A 26,212-nucleotide genomic window follows, 5' to 3' on the forward strand; every position below is an offset into this window, starting at 1 on the left:
CGCAACTGCGCAACTACTGCACTGCTCCAGCTCCAGCTACCGGTTAACGACTGAAAAAAAAAAAAATTTAAATTGCCGACTTTGACACAAATCTCTCCAAGCCCGAGGGGCCGAGGTTCCCCGCGGCGGGCAGGAGGGGGCGGGCGCCGCGGGCAGGAAGAGGCGGTGGGAAGGGCGGGCAGGGCCGTTCGCTCCGCTCCGCTCGGCTCCGCTCGGCTCGGCTCGGCCGGGGCCTCCGCTGGGGCGGGGCGGGGCCTGCGCGGCCGCTCCCGCGCCTCCCGGCAGTCCCCGCGCGGCGCGGCCTTGCGCGGTGCGTGCGGCGCGGGCGCCTCGGCGGCTCCAGAAGTTTCCTGGGGGCCACGGGCGGCATGGAGGAGGCGGCGGGAGCGGCAGCGGGAGCGGCCCCGCCGCGGTGAGCGCCCTCCCCCGCCCTGCCTCCCCCGCGGCCCCGCCGCCCGCCCTCCCGGCCGCTCGCTGACGGCGTTGTGTTTCCTTGGCAGGTTCTCGGACGCGGACGTCGACCGGGACCCGGGGGCGGCGGCGCAGGTGAGGGCCGGGCCGGGCCGGGGTTGGGCCGGGTCCCCGGGAGCCGGGCTCAGGTGAGGTCGGGCTGCAGGGGAGCCCGGCGCGGACCTGGCACAGCACTTGTGCTGCCTGTGTGGCAAAGAAGGGGTGGGGGGGAAAGCAAAACAAACTTTGTCTTCCTTGAAGGTAGTTGGTAGTTCTCACAGCTAAATCAGTTAAGATTTGTGGGAATAGAACCCCCAAGCTTATTGAAGAGAGGTATTGCATCTTAGTTTTTATTCTGCCGTGGTCTGTTTTCTTTTGCTCTTCCTATATTTTGTGGGCACCACGACTGATCTTCCTTTCATCTGGAGAGAGAATAATTTTTATGTAGTGAGAATGGTCACTCACTGAAAGACTCCCCACGGACACGGTAGAATCCCCATCACTGGAGGTTTTCAGGACACGAAGGGGCAGGTTGCTGGATACTCTCATCTAGGCGGGCTTTCCCATGGAAGGTTAGACGAGATGATCCTTTGAGGTCCCTTCCAATCTGGCCTGTTCTATGACTTCGTCAGTTAATATGTTTTAATCTATTTTCTAAATGCAATTTTTACTTAAAACAGATGGTTAATGAGAAGACAACTGGAGGGTGGATAAGTGTTTCTATTTAACTAGGGAGGGGAGAAGATGTAAAAGGTTAGCACTGCTTGAAGAGAGTGGGTGGTAGAACCATTAAGTGATACTAAATTATCTTTCTGCAAATAAAATGGTGAAGCTGAATTTTTCAGTTCTTTGGGGTTTAGGCTGTAACTTGTAGAAGTTTTTCAAAAGATAAATGACATTTAAAAACCAGTTTGGAATAGCCAAATCTGTATGGCAGAATAAAACTAATTCAAGATGTAAAAAAAAGAGTTTCACATTTTATGGTTAAAAATAGCCACCAGCAAACAAACCAAAAATCCCTGACACTAAAAGGTCTTCAGAAGTATTAGGGAATGCTGCCAGAATGTGTTTTTGCATTTTTTTTCCTGGATTAACATAGTTGTTTTGCTTTTCTAGCTTATATTTCAGTTTTTTTGTGCATTCAGTGCTTCAGGACATTACGTAACACATTCTATAGGCATTATTTAATACCTGACACAGTAATGCTGGTGCCAGTTTAGGCCTTGTTTCCAAATCCCTGCACTGAGTAGGCAGATTTGCTTGGTGCTCTCTGAACTGGGAAGTGCCACAGCTCAGGGCAGCGTTTTGCTGACTTGGGGGCTCAGGTCTCCAGGTGCTGCACTGTGCTTGCATGAGCTTATGGTGGTCTTTATGTTCATTTGTTTGGTGTTTCTCACGTGGGAGACAGTTCTGTAGAAATGGTGCTGTGTAATGCTTTCACACCCGGCTGGGCTTCTGTCCAGTTGGCCTGGCATTTCTGCACTGTGTCCTTGGGATTTTTGATTGCTTTAATTCCTGGAGATTGTGCTTTGGCTTTCTGCACCTGGCTCTGATGCAATTGCAAGATCATCATCCACCTTCTAATACTGTCTGAATGACAAAACTCATGAATGACTTCTCATTTTAAGTTGAAAATGTGAGCTGCTATGTGGAGACAGAAGCTCTTTTAATTCATGCAAACTCTTTACTGAATTTTCCAGTGTATTTAGAAACAGATCTGCAATTTGGTCACATGGTAAGGGCCTTTGGAGTAAAAAATATGCAGATATCACTTAAGTGTGAGGGCAAAGTCTAAGCTTGTTCTAAGTGACTGTTGCTGATGTCTATAGTCTGGAGTTCCCAGTGCCAGTCCAGCATTACTTGGCTTCTCAAATAGCTTACAGGAGTTACTTGCTCCATGTCTGTGCCTGGATGAGACATGGTAACTTACTGATAAAAAGCACATAAAGAGAGAAGTTTTACACTGTTGAAAATGCTTGGCTTTGCTTTCCTTTCCTGGGATGAGGGTTAATTTTGTAGGAGGATCCATTCATATGTTGCTGGCTCCAATCGGTGCATCTGTCATCAGCATAAATCACAGGAAATGGTGTTTGGGGGAGAGGTGATCTGTCAGAGCAGTGCCTCTGCACCTGGATGTGCCTGTGATGTTCAGTGTCAGACCCTGCTGGGTTTCACATGTCAGAAGTACTTCACCTCTCAGCATAATATGAACCAATTTGAATATGTGCAGGGCCTCACATCCCTGCCATGTGGAATACCTGCAGCCATGAGTATTTCCATATTGACAGCTGCTTTTGAATAACTTTATCTCATGAAGTACAAGTAGATCAAGTTACTGCTGCCTGCCCCTTTCTTCAGAGACCCCCAAGGATTTAAATTCATGTGCTGTGTCTCTCTAGAGGTGTGTGTATGTTACATAGTAAGAATTTGTGCCGCTGCTAGAAGCAGCTGTTCTGGCCCCTTAAGTCCTAGGTGGCATAAACACTTTATGTGACATCTGTTAGAAAAAGACACTGGCCTGAATTAGAGCTAAGGCAAGTCCTCCTTCCCTTCTTTTTTCTGTCTTGGTGGAGCAGAGTTTTGGCAGCTGTGCTGTAAAAATGTTTCTGCAGGTTTAAAGCTTGTATCTTAGCTACCTTCATACTTGCTAGGTTCCCCGTGGAAGTCTGAGTAGAAGTCAACTTAGCAAACAGTTGTAGCAATGTACTGTAGTCCCTTTTGGAAGACTGGCTTCTAGCAACAGGAAGAAATTCTCTCACCAGTAAGGAGAGAATTGGAGATGCTCTTTCCAGGTGTGTGCTTCAAGTTGCTGTGATTTTATTCTGTGTGCACAGTCGTGAACTTTTCTCAGAGAGAGCAATGTGTTATTATTTCAATCCGTATATCCTGTGATTGCCTTAACAAAGGACTACTTTATGCTTATTTCCATTGTTCAGTAATACCTCCTCTGAACCCTCTGTTCCATAAATCTTTCCTTCATCTGCTTTTGTGCTCAGCATAAATTGAAACAATCTCTTAGCACTATAATTTGTGTTACATGGTATTGCATAGCATCTTATCTCCACACAACTGTTCTGACATACTGTGCATTGACTTCCAAACTCCTAATACTGCTCTGCTCTCTCAAATCCAGCAGACCTGTGTACAAGCATACTTAGAATTGTAGGAAGGTTTTTGGAATAGAGAGGATCATCTGTGTTAGACTTCATGTTTAGAGCATTTGAAATCCCACTTCCTTCACAGTAAGAAACAGTCTGCTTGAATTTGGTATAATTGGCAGGTTCCTTGTACTTCAGGCTCTGATGTTTAGCTTTGTGCATGAGAGCTAAGCAACAGGTAAACAGAAATGCCAGTTAGGATTTTGTCTTCTGAAATGTCTCTTACTTGACAGAGTTTGATACTGTGTTTTTATGAGGATTTCTGAAGTACTGTTTCATTTTTTAATGTGTGTTTACAGGAACTGACAACAGCTTTGGAAAAGAATCCAGATGATGCAGAATGTTATTGTCAACGAGCTTATGCTCATATTCTTCTACAGAAATATGCTGGTAACATCTTCAGTCTAAGAATCCTTTTACAAGTGTATCATAACACGTGTTTTACAGGAGATGTCTTCAATCACAGTAACGAGAGAGTGTGTTATCTGTAACTTAATATGCTGGTTTTAGTGTTGGTACATAATCTTGTCGTTTTCTTAGATTGTTTTGTTACTGCAAAACTTTCAGTGAAATGGGTTTGCTAGAGTCCCAGTTTTCTATTTGATTCCAGTCTAGTATTATCTTGGCAGCTTTTTATAAGCAGACTTCTTAGGCAGATCTTGAGGTTTTTGCATTGTGTCTTCCATCATTGTGTTCTTGGTAGAGACTGAATCCTGTCATGGTAGGAATGTGATAAGTGAATAATGCCTGGGAAAAGATTGACTGAATAAGATCTGGTTTATTTTTTCTTTCCAGTAAAAACCAAACAAACAGAATCATGCCTCACATCTAAGCAGAGTATTTAGCTAAATGAAAGTCTTGCTGCATTTTACATAAGAGCTCTGCAGCTCTGTGAGGGATTCATGTGTGGCAGTTGTGGCTAGACTTGATTCAGACAGTGTGATTTGTGTGCAAGCTAAGAAAGATAACATAGTTCATCCTAGAAAAATTTCACTACTGAAACACTTGACACGTCACTGCTTTTTATAACATTATGTTTCTCAACTTTAAACTGACTTTCAACAGATGCAGTTGCAGATGCAAAAAAGTCTCTAGAACTCAACCCAAATAATGCTGTAGCGCTCCTTAGAAAAGGGTATGTATCATTTATGGTACTTGGGGAATATTGTGCTAGTCTCTAGGTCAATACTAGAGTTTGGATTGCAGTTCTGTGCAAACTTTTTACAATACTAAGAATTAATAAATTCAAAGCCATGCTGCTTGCAAGGCATTTGTAATAAATCCATGTAGTTTGGGGTGATTATTGTAATACCTTTGCCTTTTCAAAACCATACCTTTTAGGTAATTTAAATTCTTACATGTCATTTTAACCAATACAGCATGTTATCTATAGAATGTGGACTCCACTGAAAAGTAATCACTGTTTTCTTGTATTTTTCTTTATTTGTGTCAGGTTAGGTGAATATCATATCAAAAACTATGCATCTGCTTTAGAGTCTTTCAGAGAGGGACAGAGGCTGGACAGTAAGTATTAAAGTTTCTTGTGTGTATTCCTTATGTTAAAATAATGGGTAATGTGTTAGATTAAAATGGAGACCAAAGATTTTTTTTTTTTTAAGGCTAATGTATTGGGTCCCTAACACCATCTGTCTGACTTTTGAGAGCCTTTATGCAATCACTGCATGAAAGTGTTAAACTGTTTAAAAATGTGTATCAAAGTTCTGAGCAATTGGTAGCAGATTTATTTTTTGCTTTATAAGTGTTTTCCTGCTTCCTGGCAGTCTTGAAGATAAATAGTAGCAATATTATAGTGTTAAGTGTCATAGAAAACATTTTAAATAGAGCAGGCTCTTTAGATGTAGCTGGAATTTCTTCTTAAACAGTTTTATAGATCAGTCTTTAGAAAGAATGTGCAACTTAGTGGGTATTGAAACTGACAAAGTGGATTTTTACCTTACATTACATACCACTTAATTACAAAAGCCATTTTTTATATCTCTCTTTTCATCTTACAGTGTTGGCTTTCTGGCTTTCTTGGTACTTTTTAGTTTGGGAACACCTACAGCTTTTCTAAAACCTGACTCTATTCAATAAGCAGGAAAGGAGTTGTTAAAAAACAGAAGGCTTTGGAGGACTTATGGGGAAGCACAGAACAAACCAATTGCAAGATGGTTGTGACCCCTTTATCTTCTCTCCTATCCCCCATTATAAATACAACTTCATCCTCTCTTCCAAACAGCAAGAAAAGGTGGTAAAAAAATAAAAAAGCACCTTGAAAAGTTATGCAGAGCAAAATGTTCTAATCTGATAAGAATTGTTGTGGTCTCAGATCTGTTCATCTTGTTGTCTTATCTATAATAGTAGTGGCTGGGACATGTAGGCTTAGCAAAAATATAATTACTTTGCATCTTTCAAATAAGTGATCTAACCCTCTGATTTAAAAGTGGAGTTCCATGGAAGTGTAAGCTTATACTTGATGCCAAGTGATCGTGCTCCTTATTACTCTTGTGCTTGTTTAGCCTCTTGTTTCAGTGCATTAAGTCTGCAGAAAGCTACTATTTTTAAAGTCTTTCCTCCTGGATGAATGTGTTGAAATGGCCCAACCAAGGGTCTGAGTGCTGAAGCCATCAAAAGTGAAGTGGCAGTGTTGGGCCAGTGGTAGGAGGGAGATGTGGTGAAATTGCAGCAACTCACAGCTGTCAGTTTAGGCTGCCCTGGAACAAGAGTTGAAAATAAGAAGTTTCCTGAAACTCTTTCTGTATTGGTAATTTGGATAACTAGATGGTCTATATTAATTTCACAGTAGAGACAGGTTTGTCTTTGCAGTGTAGTCCAGTTCTCTATTTTGTAACTTTCTGTGAAAGGAAGAGATTCCTTCCACTAAACTATGTTGCTTTCCTTACTTGGTAGGTTACTTTTTGTGCATCTCCAGGCTCATCACTGCTGAATTTGAGTGTCTATTCTTTACTTTTCATGCTCTTGCCCCACCCCAAGCAACCACTATCAATTTGAGGTTTTTCATGTGCATGGGTAACCTCACATTCTATTGATGTTGTAGAGTATAACACAGAACTGCAGATATCTTTTAGATAAGTCAGTGAATACCAGGGTCCTCTGCTAATTCAGAATCCCCAAAATACAGCACATTTTCTTGTGTTGAGTTGCTTCATTTCTACCTGTTTGAATTTAATTTGCTGTTGTTTTGCTGCTTACTCAGTTGAAGAGTTTCTGAAGCTTCCTAGCACTTCCTGATTACTCTCTTATCTGGAAATACTTTCTGCTGTGCTTCCTCCATCTCATTACAAAGTTCTGTAGCCTGCTGTGAGATGAGGAGTCTCCTGAAGGCCTTTTAAAAATTACAGACTTAGTTGATTTTCTTTCATATATTACCTAATTTGCTGGCAAGTTTGTGTCAGTAACAGAGTTTACCTTTGTGGAATGTTTCATGGATCCCAGGGGAAAACATTGTGAGCACAGGCATTTTGGCAACACAATTAACTTGCAGTTAAATGCAGCTAAGGCAAAATGAACAAAGCACAGAAGGAAAATTTGCAACATTCACTAGGCAGGTGATGAAGAGTGGCTTCAGCTGTTGCTGCCTTGGGAAGAATTGCTGTGGTGGGGAATTCTTTGCTGGCAAAGCTGGTTTCTTTGCCACACAAGTGGGCAGAAGTACATGGATACGGGTTTCTGTTCTTTGCTAATGTAAGGGCTGTTTTAAATCTCAATCTGGAATGCTGACAAGGATGAGCTTCCTACTTGTGCTCATCACTGGCAGGCCCAGGGTACCACAGCAACCTTCCCATTACCCACCTACAAAGATATCAAAGTAGGACTTAATGTGATGAGCTGTGCAATGTACAGTGTTTCTTTATTTTATGAAATAACATTAGAAAGCAGTACTCCTTTTGTTCAGCCGTGTGATGCATGCAGATTTTTGCAGTTCCTATTCCCTTAGTTAAAGAACGAGTGTTACCTGGTACTCTTCAGTGTGCTATGTAGATTTAGGACAATTACTCTCAAATTTTCTTGAGGTTTTTTGCTGTGACCACTGAATGAATTTAGTAAAGCTGGAACATGGCGACTTTTAAAAGAGTTTTCTTACTTTTCTTGTATTTTAGGAGTTAGTAGATTTTCATCAGTGAAGACCCAGGAAGTTTTTAGTAGAAATAAGTTATTTGGGAGGATAATACCATTTTAGAGATAAAAATTTATTTGCCTCAAATTATAAAATGTGCCAGGATGCAGGGAAAGAGTGTGCTCTTCTATAAAAATAGGGAAGTTAACTCTGCACTTTTTAGGTTTGTATTGCCTAGCAATCTAGTCATAGGCCATGGTTAAAAAGAGAATTCCTCACCTGCTTGTGAGGGAGGTTGGATCAGTGGAGACTTTGCTTAGACTGCAAAGTTTGGAAGTCTTTTTAGGTTGTGGTGCTAAGTTTTGAAAATATTGATTAATTTAGGTTTCATGGGAGCTCTGGAATTCCTGTAATTCTGTGCTCTGACCAAAAGTAATATTAATTTTGAACTTGCTTGTGTTTGCTTGGGGCTTTTTACAAGTATCTCCAAGACTCTTTGGACAGCCTGCTTGAGGGTTTGCCCATTCTTTTGGTAAAAAATTTAGATAACTCTTAAGATATCTGGTCAGATGGCAGAAGAAAAGTGGAGTGAAATGGCTTGAGGAGTGGGGTAGCAATTTTATGACCAAAGGTGCACCTCAAAGTGGATGTACATTTTATATTTAGAGGGTTGGGGTACATTGTGTAGCTTCAGTGGAGTCAGACTTGGTGTTACGTGCATGTCTGCTGGGAATTTTGTCAATCTTCTCCGTGTCCTTTGCCTCATAGTGTGAATTTACTTATGAAACTAGAAAAAGTTCAGCTATTCTTAGTAGTTGGTGAGCATTATTGCTACTGTTTTACTTTCTTCACAGTGGAAGAGTTTTTGGGAATATTGTTGAAATAAGGTGATTGCTCTGTTGTTACACTATCATCTTTTTAGCTATTTTCCAGTGAATTAATTTCTGTTTGGGAGGCTTGCTTCTAGGAGAGAATACTTGATGTTTGTCAAAAGTTGTACAACTTTGGGTTGTCTACACAACAGACCATCTCCCTTGACATTTCTCTGGAGAGGAAGCATGTGACTATTTGAAAAAGTACTTGAGAGAAAAATGTGTAAAACTGCATGTCTTGCTTTCTAAGCAGTTACATAGGAGTTGAACAGACTGGAAAGCAATGGCATATTCCTGTCAGTTGGACAAAATCTAGTCTCCTACAGTATAATTAGAATTTAATGAAATATAACACACAGTGTAGTTGTACAAAAAGACTTAAAGCCTAAGTGAAATGACAGAGCTTACAAGGAGGTTGTAGGATATAACACCTTTTTTAGTAAATTGCTACAAGTTTGGGATGGATTTGCTCCACTTGGCAACTGAGAGGACTTTTTCTTCATGCAATACATGTAATGCTTGATTACATGTTTTAATATTACTGTGGAGGAGTAATATTACTGTGGTTTAATATTACTGTATTTTGATCTCTTCTAGATGTAGATGATACCTTTACTATTTGGATTAAAAGATGTGAAGAAATACTGAATGGTAAGAAAAACCACATTTATTTAGTAAAGGGATTTGATATGCCCTGTGCTTGGAAGCGGTGTTATGTTTTTCAAAGAATCACTACTTTCCTCTTGTTTAGAACAAAATAATTTGTTCTAAAAGAAAAATCATTTTTAGAAGTCATGTTTTGCTATCTCTTGTTTCTGTTGGAGTAGACACCCTTAGCACTCGTATGCTTCATTCAGATTTGTAGGAAGATTTATATTGGCTTTTTAGAGTAATAATTAGCTGTGCCAGGAGAGTACTTATTTAAAGATCAGACAATCATAATTAATTTTAACTTATTTTCATACACAACTGTGAACTAATTTTAACTGTAGAAGTGTCAGCTTGCTATCTAAAGCTTACATCAAAATAAATTTTCAAGTCTTACAGAAGATAAAGTTGGAAAGAGGTAGAAATTTGGAGATTTTGCTCCTTGATTCCATGTGGAAAGTTCCATAGATGCTAATGGCTGTTCTGGTGACTTACCCATGGTAGTCACTGAGTGTAAGCATAGTTTCCTTTCATACCTTCCTACAGACAGCCAGCCCTGACAATTAACTCATCCACAAAGCTTAGGCTGCCTGGGGATTCTGATGAAAGAGAGCAGAGCAGAAGAATTTTGTGTCATTTTTTCCTCTGCTTGTTGTGACTTTCTCTCCTCTCTGTGCTGCACACTGGAGAATGGGGCAGTAGAACAAGTTTGTGTCAATGTGTTGACTAAAAACCATATAGAGGAGAACCCTTTTGTGTTGTAGAGTGATGAGCAGATTTCTGCTTTGTGAGACACTTTTTGCAAGGTTTAATTTTATTTGGAGGAACTAGGTAAGTGATTGGCCTGCATGGTCTTTTTTGCAAAGACTTACTTTGGGCGACAATTTTTTCTGAATGAGGTTACAATACACTTTTATCTTTAACATTGTATTTATATTTTGCAGTGTTTTGCAGTAACGTTGTATTTATATTTTGCAGTAGCATTTTATATTTTGTTGTATGTTATTCAGTTTTATCCTGAATATTCACGGTCTTGTTCTGAACCATCTTCTTAATTCTCTGATACACCAGCAAACAAAGCAAACAAACCGATAAAGGCAGTAACAAAGCAATAGCTGATTTCTTCATTGCAGCTTCATATTTTTTTCTCTTTTTGTCAGTGTTCATTATAAAGAAGCAAAGGGAAAGTTTGTTTCTTTTCAAACATATTTAATCTGAAATATTTTAGAAAAAAATAGTTACAGGATGGGAGGATACTAAGCTATAGTTCAGATACAAGTGCTGCAGTACATTTAGGGTCATGTAAGTGAATTTCCATCTCATTCCCCAGTGGGAAATTTCCATCTAATTCCCCAGTGAGGTTTTCCTAGCATGAGATAAAACTGTGCTGAGAGCTTTGTGCTGTTCCTGGGGATGGATGGATGATAAACCTAGTGCAGACTCCCAGACAGTTATTTTTTTTTTAACCTCTTGTTTCCTGTGATGTTGTTTTAATTAAAAAATGCCTGTATCCATTTCAGGTAGGCAAGGGAATGTAATGAAAAATTTCTTGATTCAGTTAATCAGAACATGGTTTATATTAGAGTTGTTGGTTTGCACAAATTGCTGGTTGAAGTCTGATTAGAAAGTAGAGTGTCATGGAAGCAAAATACTATAGGTAGAACTGATGTGTTACTACGTGCTCTGCTGTTGAGACTGGAGTGAATGCAGGATGTCTGGAGTAACTGAAGCAGCTAGGGTAAGATTGTGCCTTGTAAGTTCAATATGTCTTTTTCTGAAAATGCAATTTCTTTTTTTTCCAGCCTCACAGACTGATTTGGTAAGATATTTTCCTTAGTATGTTTACTATTTTCACTTTTCTGTTATGCTAGAGTATATTTTCTGCTTCAGTGGCTTCACTTCCGAGCTTTAAAAAGAATCTTTCATATTGTGTGCAATTCTGAAGTATTTAACTTTTCTTCTGAGCATGAGTGCTTTTGAGACTGAGGCTGCAGACTTGAGCCCTGGAAACTCTTAGGAATGCTTAACAAATCTGGCAATTACTGTGCATCCGTTGAGGTAAAATTTAACTTTCTGGCTCGCAGTCTGCTGCCTAATTTACAAATTAACCAGTTGTGGTTAATTGTGTTGTCACTACTAACTTGATTGAAACTGTTAGGAAGTAACTTCTTTTTTTTTCCAGAAGCTTGCAAGTGGTTTGTGTAGACTTTTTTTCTGTTACAACCTGCTCAACTTTCAGTTGTCTTTTTTTTATTGAAAGTCTTCATAAGAGATGTTGAAATCGACCTCTCCTTCTGTTTTTTAATTGTTGGGACAAAAAAAAAAAAGGAGGGGCGCTTTGCATTGGATATTCTGCTACCTCTTTAATAGTTAACCTAAATTTTTTACATTTTGAGAACAGGGTAGAGGAGAAAAATGTACAGGAAGCATGGTGGCAGTATGTAGAGACAAATCTTAGATTTAGAAGGATTTTATGTTTAAAAGTTGAACCTTGAGTTCTCAGACCTATTTTAGGTTTCCTTCATGATTTATAGATTAGCAGTATAGTCACTGGATGTTTTCTAGGTCTGCATCTTATCCAGGAGGAAATGAGTTTGAATTGAACTTAATTGCTATTTATAAAATATATTCAGGTTACAGACTAACACATTTGATGTAAATTGAAACTTTTTAATTTGTAATCTGCCATAAATGATTAAACAGTGGAGAAGTTCAACCTGTAAGTTAATGTTCACACGTAAATCAGGGAAGGGGAGCAGTTGGAATCAAGAAAAGGGGAGCAATCCGTGAAAGTTATTTGTACCTTGAAAAGTACTTCATGGTGTAATTTCACTTACATTGATGTAACTTTCTTTCCAATTGAATGTGCTTCAACTAGAATATGCAGCAGCAGCCTCTGCCACCAAAGATCAAGTAAGTTGACTTCAGCATTACTGTGAAATTTAAAGTAATTGACATATTTGCACTTTGGCTTGGGGATTGGAGAAGCAGGATAATGACTGTAGGAGGTTTTTTTGGGGTAACTTCAGAAATGTGGCAGTCCAAGTGAAGTGTTACTCAGTGCCATCACTTTTGTTCAGACTAAATGGTACTTTCAGGAGGTTAAACCTAACCAGGAGAGAGTGGAATAGCATCAGCATTCTGACTTCTGTTTTCTTATTCTCGTGCTGAGCTTAATTCAAAGCCTGTTCCATTGTGCCTGGTATAGTTAATGTTTTTGAGCTATATTAAAGATTCTGAACTAAGAAGCGAATGATTTAGGAAAGTGATCTAATTTTATATGCTGTGTGTGCTTTAAAAAAAAAAAAGTTCCTTCTTTTTTCTTTTTTCAAGATATGACTGGTACCAAACAGAATCTCAAGTAATTGTGACCATAATGATCAAGAATGCACAGAAGGATGATGTCAGTGTGCAGTTTTTGGAGAGAAAGGTGATTTGTATTGGTTATTGCTACTCATCCCTAAATTCCCTGAGATGCAGTGCTCAAGCCAGTGAACATTACATGCTGCAGTAGCACAAAAAGAATGGGGAGGGAGCCATGGGAAGGGAGCTCTGTCCTGCCGGAGCTTCTCTTCTGTACAGTTGTGCTGCACATGAGTGTGCCCAGTCAGGCGATTTGGGATGGGTTGCCACAGCAGTGTCCATAGCACTTAAACACAAGCAGTATGAGGTGCGCGTGCTGCAAGGGAACGTCTGGGTTTCAGCTGCCTGTGTGGAGGGGTGGGGGAAGAACTCATCTGGGTTTAAACTATACATGCATCTGGAGCAGGACTGGGCAGAAACAAGGTATTCTTAAAATAGGTAGGAATTAGTAATGTTTTGCTCTAGGACAGTTAGAGAAATAAACCCACCCACCAATATCCAGTCTTTTTTCCATTTGGCACTACTAAAATCGTGGCAGCAAAATATATTTTTTAAGGAAGTACAGTAATCCCTTTAATGAAGTACCATATGTTGTATCAATGGATTTCATGTTTAAATTAACAGTCAATATCAAAGAGTTGGGTTCTTATTCTCAACTAACTTGATACTTCATTAAATACCAGAAGTACTTGGTTATTATTATCTAGTTTAGGTTGTTAAAATAGTCTGAGCACTTGTTCTGTAGTTTTCTTGTATTAGAAGAGAAGCTGCAGATTGTTTTCATGTTCCATTATTAATATGTTGATACTTAATTTGTTGTATAATTCCTTCCCTAAAGACTTAAGATCCAGTTGATAGGATAGTAGGGTTTTTGAGTACATGTAGCAAGGGCTGAAATCTTCTGTTCATTTTCTAATGTATCTTAGAAACATCTCGTCCAGTAATGCAGTAGTGTAATGGCATGGTCTGAAATTATAGTAATTTAATCGCTTCATCTCTGTGTGAAATGACTGTCCTTTACTTGAAAATGGAGCTGCTATCAAAGATGACCAGAGACATGTTTTCAACTTTTAATAGATGAATGCATCAGTGAGACTTCCATCAGGTGAAGACTTCAACTTGAAGCTTGATCTTCTTCATTCTATAGTGCCAGAGCAAAGTACGTTTAAAGTGCTTTCAACAAAGGTGAGCTTCTTAAAGTGTAAATCATTTCTTTGACTGCTGCAATCCTGAAAATGTTTCTGTTCTATTGTCTTGTCTCTCTGCAACAGTCATAGTATCTTGCTTTTCATATAGAAATGCTCTTTTTTTCTTCAAGGTGTCTTTCAGCTGGTGGGAGACTTTCTAAACTTGTGCAAATATCAGAAATAGTAATATGATGGCACTTATTGAAGTGCAAATGAAAGAGTTATGTTGACGATTTTTTCACTTCTTGCTAGAGAAAGGAGACTATAATCTTCACTATTAAAATTCAGGTAATAGGAAAGCATGTACACCCTTTTACAAAACTTTCAGTAGCCAGTCTTGCCTGGTGAAGCCTTGTTATCTTTGTGTGCCCAAGAAATACAAGTCAGACTTGGAAGATTTCACTGAAATTGTTCTCTACCCTTTCATAGCTTCTTGCTGGTGAAGGTTAACCATGTGGTTAACTGTCCATGGCTTTTCAAGAGAGTGTATTCCATGCTGTTCCTGGAAAAAGTACATGCCTGGGGGCACTTGAAAATGGCATGGTGTGAGAGAATGCTGCTGTTTCAGTGTTTTGCTTCTTTTATAGTACAAGTATAGAAAAGTAAGGAACAATGGTCTGGTATAGTACTTGTTGTTGGCATAGTGGATAGACAGACATATGCTTTGTCCACAGAACAAAGCCTGAATCCCCAGTGCTGGAATATGATGTTGTTTCTTCTCTTGTATTTCAGCAGTGGTTCTGCAGAGCTTATGGGAATTCTTTTGTATACTCATGTTCCATTTTACCCGTTATATTCTCAAAAAGGTACCTATAATAATTCTTGCATAATTTCATGGAAGAGAGATTTCAGGACGGCATGAGAGGATTGCCACAGAAAGTTGGTTTTGTTTTTCCACTCCTTGTACAAAGAAATCTGGGCAGGTTGTGTGATTGAGGACTTTACTTATTCCCCCACAGTGTAGTAGCTTACATGGCTCAAAGTATGTAGAAATTCTGGTAGAAATTCATTAGTATTTGTATAAATTTGAGTGGAATGAGGACAGACCTTGTCAGGAACAGTAGCTGTGGTGTCCTGTTTTCTTTATGTTCTTAACCTAGCTTCCTTTGGAAGTGTCTACATTAACTGAGTACTGTGAAATTCACTTGACTTTGTCTTTTCCACACTGCCATCTCTACCCTGGGTTTAGTTTACTTTGAGGTTCCAGAACTGGAGTGGAAGGTTAAGTTACGTTCAGGCAGTGTCTGAACTGTAAATATTTTGCATTTATTTTCAAATGTTATTATTCCTAAATACTTGTGAGAGACTATTTTTGAGATAAAATGGGTAAGAGGTTACACAGAAGGTGTTCTAACTGCAGAAGTAAGGGCTTCAGTGTGTCCTTTTGTAGAAAGGAGTAGTATTAAGCTGCCTGTGAGGGCATACTGAAGGAATACAGTTTAAACTGCCCCAGCTGGTTCTTATTTTGACCACCAGATGGAGTCTGGAAGGAAAAAAAAATTAAAAGCATCTTGATGTTAAGTATGCAAAGACTTCTTTACAGGTTTAGAATATTTTTCTTAGAAAAATATTAAGTACTTTAAGGGAATGATGCAGCCTTAGTGTTTGATTACCAGAAGTTCAGCTTTCTTTTCTTAGCTTTGTGTATATACTTGGCTTCTATGAGCAGAATGGCAAATAGTCAGATAGTACTTTGAGTAAATTAATCTTACTGATTAAAACTTTTCAAACCATTCACATATTATTTTGTATTATTTACATGAATTCCTTTTGTAAGTACTTGGAAAGAAAGACATAATCTCATTATCTTCCCAATTACATGAGCTTGTTACTATGCAATCCTAAAGAAGTTGAGTTTTCTTGGGATAGAGAGGGATCTATTCCTGTGGATTATTAATTTCAGGTGAGAATAACTTGATTTTTTCATACTGCTTTATTTTGTGCTGCTGCTTTGAATGTGTGAGCCATGTTGCCACTAGTATCATATAGTCATCACTGGGCAACAAAGATCTGGCCTTTCTTTTTCACTTATGTGAGCAAATATATGAGGAAATGGTGGGACATATGAGCAGGCTGTGTAGTGAATAGTTTGGGTCCATGAACTTTGTACAACTAAAAGAATTAAGAGATAGAGAATGAAACAGCAGAACTGGCAGAGAGTAGAACAATCCTGTGTATTTTGGAGATAAGAGGAGCTGTGGAGGGTTTTCTCAATACTGCTTGAGATTCAGCATCACTTGACAAATGCGAAGGCATGACTGTAAGGATGCAAATCCAGGAGGAGAAAACAGCCTTAAGTGTATTTGCAGAACTACAAATTCTAAAGTCTGCAAGGAGCAGACAGAACTCATAGACTCCTGAACTGGTTCTTTCAGCGAGTGTTGACAGTAGTGAAAAATACAATTGCCAACATGAGGATTGTTTCTTTCCCAGCGAGGAAATGAAAAAGTATACCTTTGTATCCATGCTGTGTCAAGCTCTGAGATACAAAGTCTGTTTGGAAAATAAACAGGACTAGCAAGTGTTACAGGGGTGGCATAGATAGATGTTTTGAGCCGTTTCAATAGTTTCTGTGTGAGCAAAAATAAATTAGTGTTTGTCATCTGCAGACTTTGACTTCAAGCTGTGCACTAGAAGATGTAAAATATTTGATGCCAGCTGAAGAGCAGCATAATTTGTGGATGAAGTCCAGTTCTGAGATAAAAATTGTAAATTGGTCTTTGCGCATCCTCTAATATTTTATATTCTCTAATTGTCAGCAGTTTTGCAGATGATATAGGCTACCTTTAATAGTGACTATATCTATTATTACCATACTTGAAGGCTTTTTATTTTTTTACCCAATTAGAAAATTTACTTGCTGTTCAATAGGTAACAGTGCTGGGAAATTGAACTTTGAGTTGCTTATGGTTCCTGCTCACATTTAGTGGCAAGTTACTCAGAGTTGCCTCTTGTTGTTCAGCATTTATTTCTATGGCCTATTGCCTCAGGTTACGTTAGTGTTAGAAAATGCTGAATACCACTGAACTGAGCCCTTCTCTTGCAGGTAATGCTATATCTACATAGCATTTTGTACTTTAACAGCACAATTGATACATCATAACTAAATCAATTGATGTTGTTGATTGTACTCCTCATCTGTCAGAAGTGTCTGACTCTAGCAATCTGATCAAGCAAAAAGTAACAGCTGCTCCTAAAAGCAGTGTAGAAATTTGAGATTTGTGTCTTACAAATGGAAGCTGAAAACTGTGTTGCACTCAAGGTTTCACAGGAGGAAGGCATCTTTAGTAGTGCTGTTTGGCTTTTTACTTCTTTCCAGAAGAGGGAGCCAAAATGTAAAGGCTGGACCAGGTTTGCTCTTTGCAAGCTGCCTGGGTGCAGTTATTCTGTGGCTCAGTGTGCATACTGTCATCATGCTCCCTTCACAGAATGAAGAAGGCATAGAATTTTAAATTTTTATGGGACTAAATATGTTTAAGAAAAACTAGTAAATATGTATCTGTCCAGAAAATATGTCAGGAGAGTAGAAGTGTACAAATAGTGTAAGGATTTCTACTGTTATTAAATATGCACAATCAACCTCACTTTCTTTTCCCTCTTCTGCTCAGTCTATGTAGTCAATGTATTTTGGATTCCAGGGGAATATTTTGCAATGTTCCCCTGGGAACTTAGGTGACATGAGCAGTTTCTGTAGGTCTTGTGATGAGTTCTAGGTGGTGCTTGGGATTTTCTTTTCCTCAGACTTAGAAGAGGAGAGTGAAGATGACTATGTGCTTTTAGTGCTGGTGCTTATGACCTTGAAGGAAACTTGAGGTGGTGCTTTCTGGTTTTCCTCCTATCTACAGATAGACTGAAGACAATTGCTGTGAGTTCTCAGTTTGTAGTGCTTTGGGCTTTTTGCAAGCAGTGACTTGCAGCAGTGTAGAGCCGTTTGAAAAAGTGGTAAAATATGGTTTCTTTACCCCAGAACTGTCCTTTAATTAGAGATCAAAGTTGTGCTGCAGACTGAGGAGGTGTTAGAAACCTTCAGCCTCTTTTACAGTTGACATTTGTTGCTTAACAGAGATGTCTGAGGGAGAAGCACACACTCAGCAGCTTCATGCCAAGAATATGGTTGTGTGCATCAGTGGAATGTTGTTTTTTTCCTTGAACCAATATTTTGATTTGCAAACACTGGAATACCCTGTGAAGCTAACTGGAACTGATGCCTGTTGCTGAATGTGAGGGAAAAGGCAAAGAGTGGAACTGTTTCACATGCTCTTGGACTGTCATCAGAGTCTCTATTCAGAGGCAAATGTACACAAAGAGATAAACAGAAGAACATATCTATTTTAACTGAAGCTGGATCTTACCACTGCAGTCCAGTCCTTAAAAGATACTTTCCTGTTTAGGGTGCTTGCATTAAATTGCTTGTAGGGACTTGAATGCAGACTTGGCTGCTCTTGAGTGCTTGTTTTCACTGGAAGAGTTTCATGCGGATTGATATCTCCCATGTATATTCTTGAGCATTTTCTATAAATTATAAACTAATATTTAAGGTGAATGGATAATTTTCTGAAATTTCTTGCATCTTTTAGGCAGGGCGGGTCGGAGCAGTTTCTTCTTCTATGATAGGCGTGATGTTTACATATTGAACAATAAGTTTGATTTTATTAATTTCCTTCTGTATGAATGAAGATGGATTTGAGACAGATTTAAACTTGGTAATACTCTGAGAACTATTATTTTATACATGCATATAAGTCAGTGCCCATGCTTTATATAAATGCATAAAAGAAAACGATGCATAAGGGGGTTTATGTCTTGAGAACTATTGGAATAATGATGGTTTACACGGAGAATAAAGTGACAAATAGCTTTAGAATACCAAAAGGATCTCTGTTGCTAGCTTCTCTTCTAAAATTTAAAAACTTTGTGTTGGCTATGTAATATCAGTCAGAGGAAATTTGAACCTTTTTCCCTCCAGTTCCCCATAGTACATAGCTGGAAAAGAAATAAATAAATCCCTTCTGTTGCAGTATACTCCATATAGAATAAATGTCTTAATTATCATTGTGTGTGATAACACTGTAGAATTATTTTCATCTTAACATATTTGGTTTAAAGCTATGGACCAAAAATCTTGGAATTTAGAGTACAAGCAATATATAAAAGGTCTTTGAATAATTAGGACACCAAACTGTAGGCATATGTGCTCTTAGAGGCACATTTGAATAGTTCTTATATTTTTAGAAGACTGTTCTATTTTATCCTATGAAATTCATGAGATGATCACAGAAGGACAGCTCTAAACACTTAAAATTTATGACTCAGAGGAGGCAGTCAGTAGTTCAGTAAATAACAAAGTAGCTGATCAGAAACACTGAATTCCTGTTTTCAGGTGTTTGATACCGCAGAACACCAGAATTGAAAAGAGTACTTTTGGTATGTCTTAAAATTAATGGCTGGACTGTTGTTTAAGCTTTGCCAGTTTTGACCAGAGCTTGACAGAAATTTACCAGTAGTAAATGAACTTGCTCTTACCATGGACTGTAAAATATAAAACACAGTAAAAATTAGGAAAAAAAAACAAAAACCCTTGTAGTTTGTCAGTGTACACCAGAATCTCCTTTTAGGGTGGAAGATAAAAATTCTTCCCCTTTTCATGTGTCCCAGTTAGACTGCCACCGCCTGTCCCAGAAGGAAAGTTCAAGTGAAATCAAGCATCGGAGGTTTCAGCTTTTTAACAATAAATATCTGCCTAGAAAATAAGTGTTGCCTAACTAGTGTTGGTCTTTTCCAAAGAGGAGAAATTATTTCTTAAAACTGGATTAAACACTCTTTTGTGCCAGTCATCCTAAAATAAGATGTTGTTGTTTTATTTTTATGCCATCAATGAAATTGTTTAGGATACATTTTGAGAGGAACTGTGGTGCCTTTTCTGATAGCTGTCACTTGGATTAAGCCCCAAACGAACATGTCCAAATCTCTGGTAGGCTTTAAAAAATTGATTACTTTTATGACCAGGAAACTGGGTAGAAATTTACCTGTGTCCTTTCACTGTGGGTGGTGTTTCTTCTAGACAATAAATCCCTGATTTGACTCTGTTCTCAGAGGGGTAGGTTTCTCTCAAGACGATATTTCAAACAAGTAGTGCATGAATTCCATGTGTCTTTTCCTTTTTGCTTTGCTCTCTTTGAACCCAAAACACAAGGGGCTTTAAAGAGAAAGTGTATTATATTTGCATTGGGATTTTTTCTAAATCTGGAGTACCATGTTCCATTGTAGGCTTACCAGTGCAAGAAAGGCACTGATGTAGTGAAGCAAGTCCTAGCAGAGGGCTGCCAAGATGGTCAGGTGGCTGCACAGCTTGAGCTACAAGGAGAAGCTGAGGAATTAGGCTTGTCCTTAGGTGGCATGCAGAGCATTTAATTTGCAGTTAAATTTTCCTGTCTTATATACTAAAGTTGGCATGAGGCACACAGGCATACATTTTATGAAATATAAATGTTGAATCAAAGTAGTTGGCAAAGCGTTGATGTATTTCTCTTGCCCAAGTGAATTTTTTTCAAAGGAGAGGAAAAAGCTAACAGTACTTTTTTGCTAGATATGACATAAATGTCTGTGCTGATGTGTTTCTTTTCTGTGTGATAGCTATCAGTATCTGTATTAAAATCTTCATTAAAATGCATTCATTGCCATTTGTGCACGTAATTGGGACTCACTGAGTTGTTCCTTCTTAGATCAAATAGAGCTCTCAAGTTGAAGAAACACGCTCCTTCACAAGCAGAACTTTATAGCTTTATATTTTTGGAAAATGTGGTTGTATAATGGTATGAAGTTAATGATTTCCCCAGCTTTGCTCCTGCCTGCCACTTCGCCTAATGAGTAACTTCAATTGAAGTGGATGTAGTAGACAGAGTAGAAGTTTAATAATGTCAGAAATACATTCTGTCTCAGTTCTTCAGCTGTGTGCACTTCCAGCTTGGCGGGGTTGAAATGGTTTAGAGTTAAGAAATCTGCATCTTACACTGGGAATTAGTTTGTGTCATTGGCTTCTCCTTAGGGCTGTTTGTTGTGCAGTACTGTTTTAGGGACAGTTTTAGAGAGGAAAATGTAAGGGCTAGCAGATTAGAAAAGAAGGGGGATTACTGGAGCAGCAAAACTAAAGTTGTTCCTTATTTTCTTCTTATTATGCATGGGCAGAGTACTGTGGTGAATAGCCAATGGTCTTTATAAGGACTCATTGAGGAGGATTGTATTCTGAGAAGAAAACAGTCCATGTTTAGTAGCTCACATTGAGCATTATATTGCATTAGAGGTCATTTTTGGTGTGGATGAAATAAGCTGTATTTGAGATACTGGAAGGTATTGGTGGAAAGCCTGAAGTGTAAGGGCAAGAAGAATTAGTGAAAGAAAAAATAAACAGAAATTGAAGAGATATAGGGGAGAGCAGTTTCAAGCATCTGCTTTCCTCCCCCCCCCCCCCCCCCCAAACATGCTGGTAGATGCACTAATAAGTAGAGTATAAAATCTGAACTTTAGAGCCTCAACTGAAATGCACAACTCAATCGAATATAGTCTCCTCAGCTGAGAAGAGTTTATATAAGAAACAGAGGAGAGTGGTTTTAAATTAATACTCGTGTTCACTTGTAACTAATTAGTTCCTTTGTAAGTAGCTAATTAGCTTAAATGTTTGGCTCAGGAGATCCAAATCCACTGGGGAAAGAAAACCTGCTAGTTCTGCCACTTGTGGAACTACTTGATTGTCTTAAATGCAGATATTCAAATGTTTTGCTTCCTTAAGCTAATAACAGAGCATTAGATCTATGAGTGTAGGTGCTAAGAATGAACTTCAAGGTTGCAATTTTCAAAATGTTTTTAAAAGAGTCCAGTGGAGGTAGCTTTACTGACTTCTTTTGGTTTACTGAAGAGTAATTCTTCTGCATAGTTTAACAGAAATCGCTGCATCCGTACAGATTGCGGTAATAAACTCTGAAATACAGGCCTTTTTTAGGGAGGGTAGGTTGGTCATCCAGACTAACAGCATTTTGATTTTATTTGGTTATTTTTGGTTCTGTGATGTTACTTTCAAAATGCATACTCTGATGCCTAATTTGTGACTTGTCAAGTGGCTGAAAGTATTAAAAAATCCAACAGATGCAGGGAGTGGGAAATCAAATACATGTCGGTGTTGGACTTAGAAGTTTACTGAAGCTTTTGTCTACCTTTCATGCCTTTACCTTAAACTTTTTGTTGTTCTCAGTACACGTTAGTGGTGGAAAATAAGTATCAGAACTTATCTTGGGAATTTTTAGCTTCCTGAGGGGAAAAAAAGCCAGAAAACATTCATAACTGAATATTCTGTTTCTTAAAATTCATTGTGATTGCAAACATGGAAGCATTAAAACTTCAGTGAGCTAATTTTTTATATTTTGGTAGGATACCTGAATCTGTTGCTTACCAGTGATTGATTTAACAATGGATTAAATAAAGTTCAAATTTCGGATCAACATAATGCTGTGCAATGAGCTTGGTGTTTGAATCTAAGGTTAGCTTTTACAGTGGTGCCTTTGTTCTTGGGTCTGCAGGGATCCCCAGGTTGTAGTGGCTTTAGGCAGAGCTAAGAACTTGCTTCTGCTGAGCTGTTTGCAAATAAGGAAGCACTGAAGTTTAGCAAGCACTGATTTCAGTTAATTAATACCATCATATGAGCTTTGTGACATCTCCTTAAGTGAATAGGAGTGACGTTAGACAGTCCTTGTTTTGAAACTTTGTAACCCTATAACCAAAGGAGAAGGTTAATTATGAAAAAAAAAAACATTTCCGTGTGATTGTCTAAAGGGATTATGTGAAGTCGTGAATAGGGCATGACATACTTCACTTAATTTTGTTTCTCCTATGGTAATTGCAACCACATCCATTTTTAATTGCCAGTTTTGTCAATGAATACTTGACAATTTTCTCCGTAGCAGTGTTTGTTCATTGAACCAAATGAATACAGCTTCTGAATTTCTCCAGTGGGAAGATCTGCATAGTCCCAGGGTGTTTCTCTGGTTTGTGTAGTACACATCAAACATGGAATTTTTTGGTAAATGAAATGTAAACTTAGATAAAGTTGGATTTTGTAGTCTTTTAAAACTGCTGCTTATTAGAGCTGACTGCCAAGAAAGGGATGCTTGAAAGGCAATACCTTGGAGCCTGGCAGTGTAGAGACTTTGGGACTGATTGTTACCTTTGGGATGCCATAATTTGCAAAAAGAATCAAGTGAATAGTAAGTAAAAGAAAGTTAAGTGCTCCTGAACAGAAAGGTAGAAGTCTGATACAAAAGCTGCACAGGCACATGGGAGCTTGTTTGATGTGTGACTTGAGCTCGAGTAACTTTGTCTTGTAAGGTAGGTAAATTTGGCTGTGATACAGGTTTCATATTAGAGGCTGTGTTTCTAAAACCAAATGTTTGTATTTTCTTACAGCTACAGGATCCAGCTACTTTGGAGCTGCATGGCAGAATTGTTTGCATATGGATTAATTTGTTCTTTGTCTTATGTTTTGTAGGTTGAGATAAAAATGAAGAAGCCAGAGGCTGTAAGATGGGAGAAGCTGGAGGGCCAGGGAGATTCTCCTAAGTTAAAACAATTTACACCAGGTTTGTTCTCTGAACTATTTAGTCTTAAATGTTTTATTTGTAATGAGTGAGTTACAGTTATTAATAATAGTTCTGTGTTAAATATTGTTTATAAAACCACAGCTTCATATTTGCAATGAAAAGCCTAATCATCTTGGTTTCACTCTGTCAAGAATTGACAGGAAGTCTGCAAGCCATTAGTGAAACATAGGTATTAAATTTAGTCATAGTCTCTGTTAATCTGATGAATTGTTAAGGGTATACATGTGCTTGCCAGTAAGTCTGCCTATCTGCTTGGGTCCCTGTTCTGCAGTTCTGTACGTTAAGTGTGTGTGTTGTGGTTTAGCAATGGTACCTCCCAGTTCACTGCCCCATTGGGCCCCTCCCAAAGGACACCATCGAGGTCTCACTTTCCCCTCCCCTTTCTCACTGCAGTGGGATGAAGTTGAGAATTGGAGGCACAGTAGGTGAAGGGTTGAGATAAAAACAGTTTACTTGGAACAGCAATTAAATTAGAAAGCAAACAGTAACAGCAACAACATTAATAACAAAAGGCTACAAAAGAGAGAGTGATTTACATGCAAAATGCACCAGTGGACCCCAGTGCCAAGGACCAGGGGATGGATGGTTTCGCCCTCCCCACACCTTTTTCTTGACTGGAAGCCCTACCCTTCTTCTGAGATGCCCAGATCATCCCACCCCAGCACTGATCTGCCCTGTTGTAGAGTATCATCCTGTCGTGTCCATTGAGCTTCAGGCCCCACCCCTCACCACTACTGCAAAATATTAACTCTGTCCTGGCCAGACCCAGACAGCAGTTGTTATGTTATGTGACCTGTTGCTTAAATAATTATTGTTTCCCTAAGTATTGGATTTCGCTTGGAGACTAATAGATTGGAGTTTTTCAGTACAGATAAACATTCTGTCTTTGACAGAATTTGAATTTCCTGATGTATTGATTTCAGATTTTTTTAAAATTTAGCTCAACTTATTCTATGGCTCTAGGCTGCTGTTTTGGTTTTTTTTTCTGTCAGCCAATATGTCTTTTTGATATCAATTATCTGTGTTGCTGCTGGCCAGCTTTTTGTGTGTGTGTGTGTTGGATAACAAAATTACATAACTCTGTTTACCTAAAAATAAACTTCTGCATTTCTTAGTTTCCTTTATTTTTGTTTCTGCAATGCTTATATCAGTTCAGAGGAGTCCATTTTGCATTTTCATGACCCATCTCTGATTCATCAGGTACCTGTGTCTGTGTTCTCTGATGCTCTCAAAGTAGTGAGAAAATGCTTAGTTAACTAACACTTCTGTTTTCAGATACCCAGCACTTATACCCATCATCGTCTCACTATACAAGGAACTGGGACAAACTGGTAGTTGAAATCAAAGAAGAGGAGAAAAATGAGAAATTAGAAGGAGATGCTGCTTTAAATAAACTCTTCCAGCAAATCTATTCAGATGGTACAGATGAAGTAAAACGTGCCATGAACAAATCATTCGTAAGTCTTCATTCTTTTCTCTGAAAAAGAAACCTGTGACTTTTGCACACTGATATGATTTACTAGATTTCGCATATGTGGGAAAAGCCTGTTACCAAAATTTTATGTCTGTAAATGAATAAATTTTGGCCATGGGTCTGTTGGAGATACTGGTACAACTACACTCACTGAAAGCTACAGGGCTGTACTCTGGTGAATGTGACTCTTTATGAATCCAAGGTTGTGCTTTGTCACTGGTCTCTTCATTTCAATCTGTATTACCAAAAGAAGTAGAGGCTTAGCTCATGTAGAGTTTGAAAACTTGCCAGGGGGTGAAAGGATCAAATTCCTCTCGATTACTTGACTCTAGTTTAATTTGTAGCCATCACAGGCAAGAATGTGACTGACCCTTCAAAAGCTTCTTGTTAATGAAGCAGCATCTCCCTGTGTCCAGTAGTGATAAAAGTGCTGCTGGGCTGGAGATTATGGAATGATGCCTCTGTCGAATTTTATTTCATAGGTACACAATTTCTGTGTAATCACTACTCTTTGAAGTTTGCTGTAGGAACTGTGGCTTTTATATTGCTAGAATGCTCAGCAAACTAAACAAGCTCTTTCTCATATTGCAGATGGAATCTGGTGGCACAGTTCTGAGCACCAACTGGTCTGATGTTGGTAAAAGGAAGGTAGAAGTAAATCCTCCTGATGACGTGGAATGGAAAAAATTCTAATCCTATTTCTGATCTTTACCATCTATGTGTTGCCATAGTCATGTACTGACCACTATGTATGGACATAGCATTCTTGGATTCAAAGCACTGAATGTTCCCTTGAAAACAGGAATTGTCTGTACATTTTGCGTGCTTTAGAAATTCCTTCATCTGCAAATCTTAAAGATATACTCAAGAGTGGAACCCTATTTTTATCATCTGTCTTAATTTCTGGGAATTGAGTCCATCAGTCCAAATTTTTTACCACCTTTATCAGCTCTCCTCTTTGGGATAGGGTGATCTCTAATGGCTGGTCAGGATTATTGCCTTACACCTGGTATTTCTGTTCAATAACTTATTAGATCTTGGCAATTTTGGGTAAAAACACTTTTCACAACAGTGTTAAAATTGTTTGCTCCTTAACTCTGCTAAATAAAACTGTAAATACAACTTTTTCTATAAGGAAGCTGCTTTATTTCATTTTTAGTATTGTTTTTTGATAGGGGAATCACTTTAAGCATATAGGTAAGGATAAGGTAAGCATGTGAATGTACTGCTTCAAAAGAAAAGCTGGTATGTATAGGAGCTAAATGTGCATTCAGTGAAGAGGATGAGATTACTATTCTTGATGCAGACACAAACCACCCACTTTGGAGTCCTTCC

The 26,212-nt window shown here is 38.6% G+C and overlaps 1 protein-coding gene across 1 annotated transcript; it reads left to right on the top strand.

The window, feature by feature from the left end:
* Positions 1–274: 274 nt before the first annotated feature.
* On the top strand, positions 275–25,999 carry SUGT1 (SGT1 homolog, MIS12 kinetochore complex assembly cochaperone). The gene is made up of 13 exons (XM_059466296.1): positions 275–412; positions 501–546; positions 3,908–3,998; positions 4,674–4,743; positions 5,062–5,132; positions 9,156–9,209; positions 11,009–11,025; positions 12,085–12,119; positions 12,540–12,636; positions 13,647–13,754; positions 23,292–23,382; positions 24,679–24,860; positions 25,469–25,999. Exons 1-13 carry the CDS (start codon positions 369–371, stop codon positions 25,568–25,570), a joined length of 1,008 nt encoding a protein of 335 aa, XP_059322279.1. The 5' UTR covers positions 275–368; the 3' UTR covers positions 25,571–25,999.
* The last annotated feature ends 213 nt before the right edge of the window (positions 26,000–26,212 follow it).

Source organism: Ammospiza nelsoni, chromosome 2 (genome assembly GCF_027579445.1).
Source record: "Ammospiza nelsoni isolate bAmmNel1 chromosome 2, bAmmNel1.pri, whole genome shotgun sequence".
In the NCBI taxonomy this organism is placed as follows: Eukaryota; Metazoa; Chordata; class Aves; order Passeriformes; family Passerellidae; genus Ammospiza; species Ammospiza nelsoni.

Coding starts and splice junctions, on each gene's coding strand:
- SUGT1 (XM_059466296.1), top strand. CDS start 369: ATGGAGGAGGCGGCGGGAGCGGCAGCGGGAGCGGCCCCGCCGCG. Junction 5,133..9,155: donor AGAGGGACAGAGGCTGGACA/GTAAGTATTAAA, acceptor GATCTCTTCTAG/ATGTAGATGATACCTTTACT. Junction 23,383..24,678: donor GTTAAAACAATTTACACCAG/GTTTGTTCTCTG, acceptor TTCTGTTTTCAG/ATACCCAGCACTTATACCCA.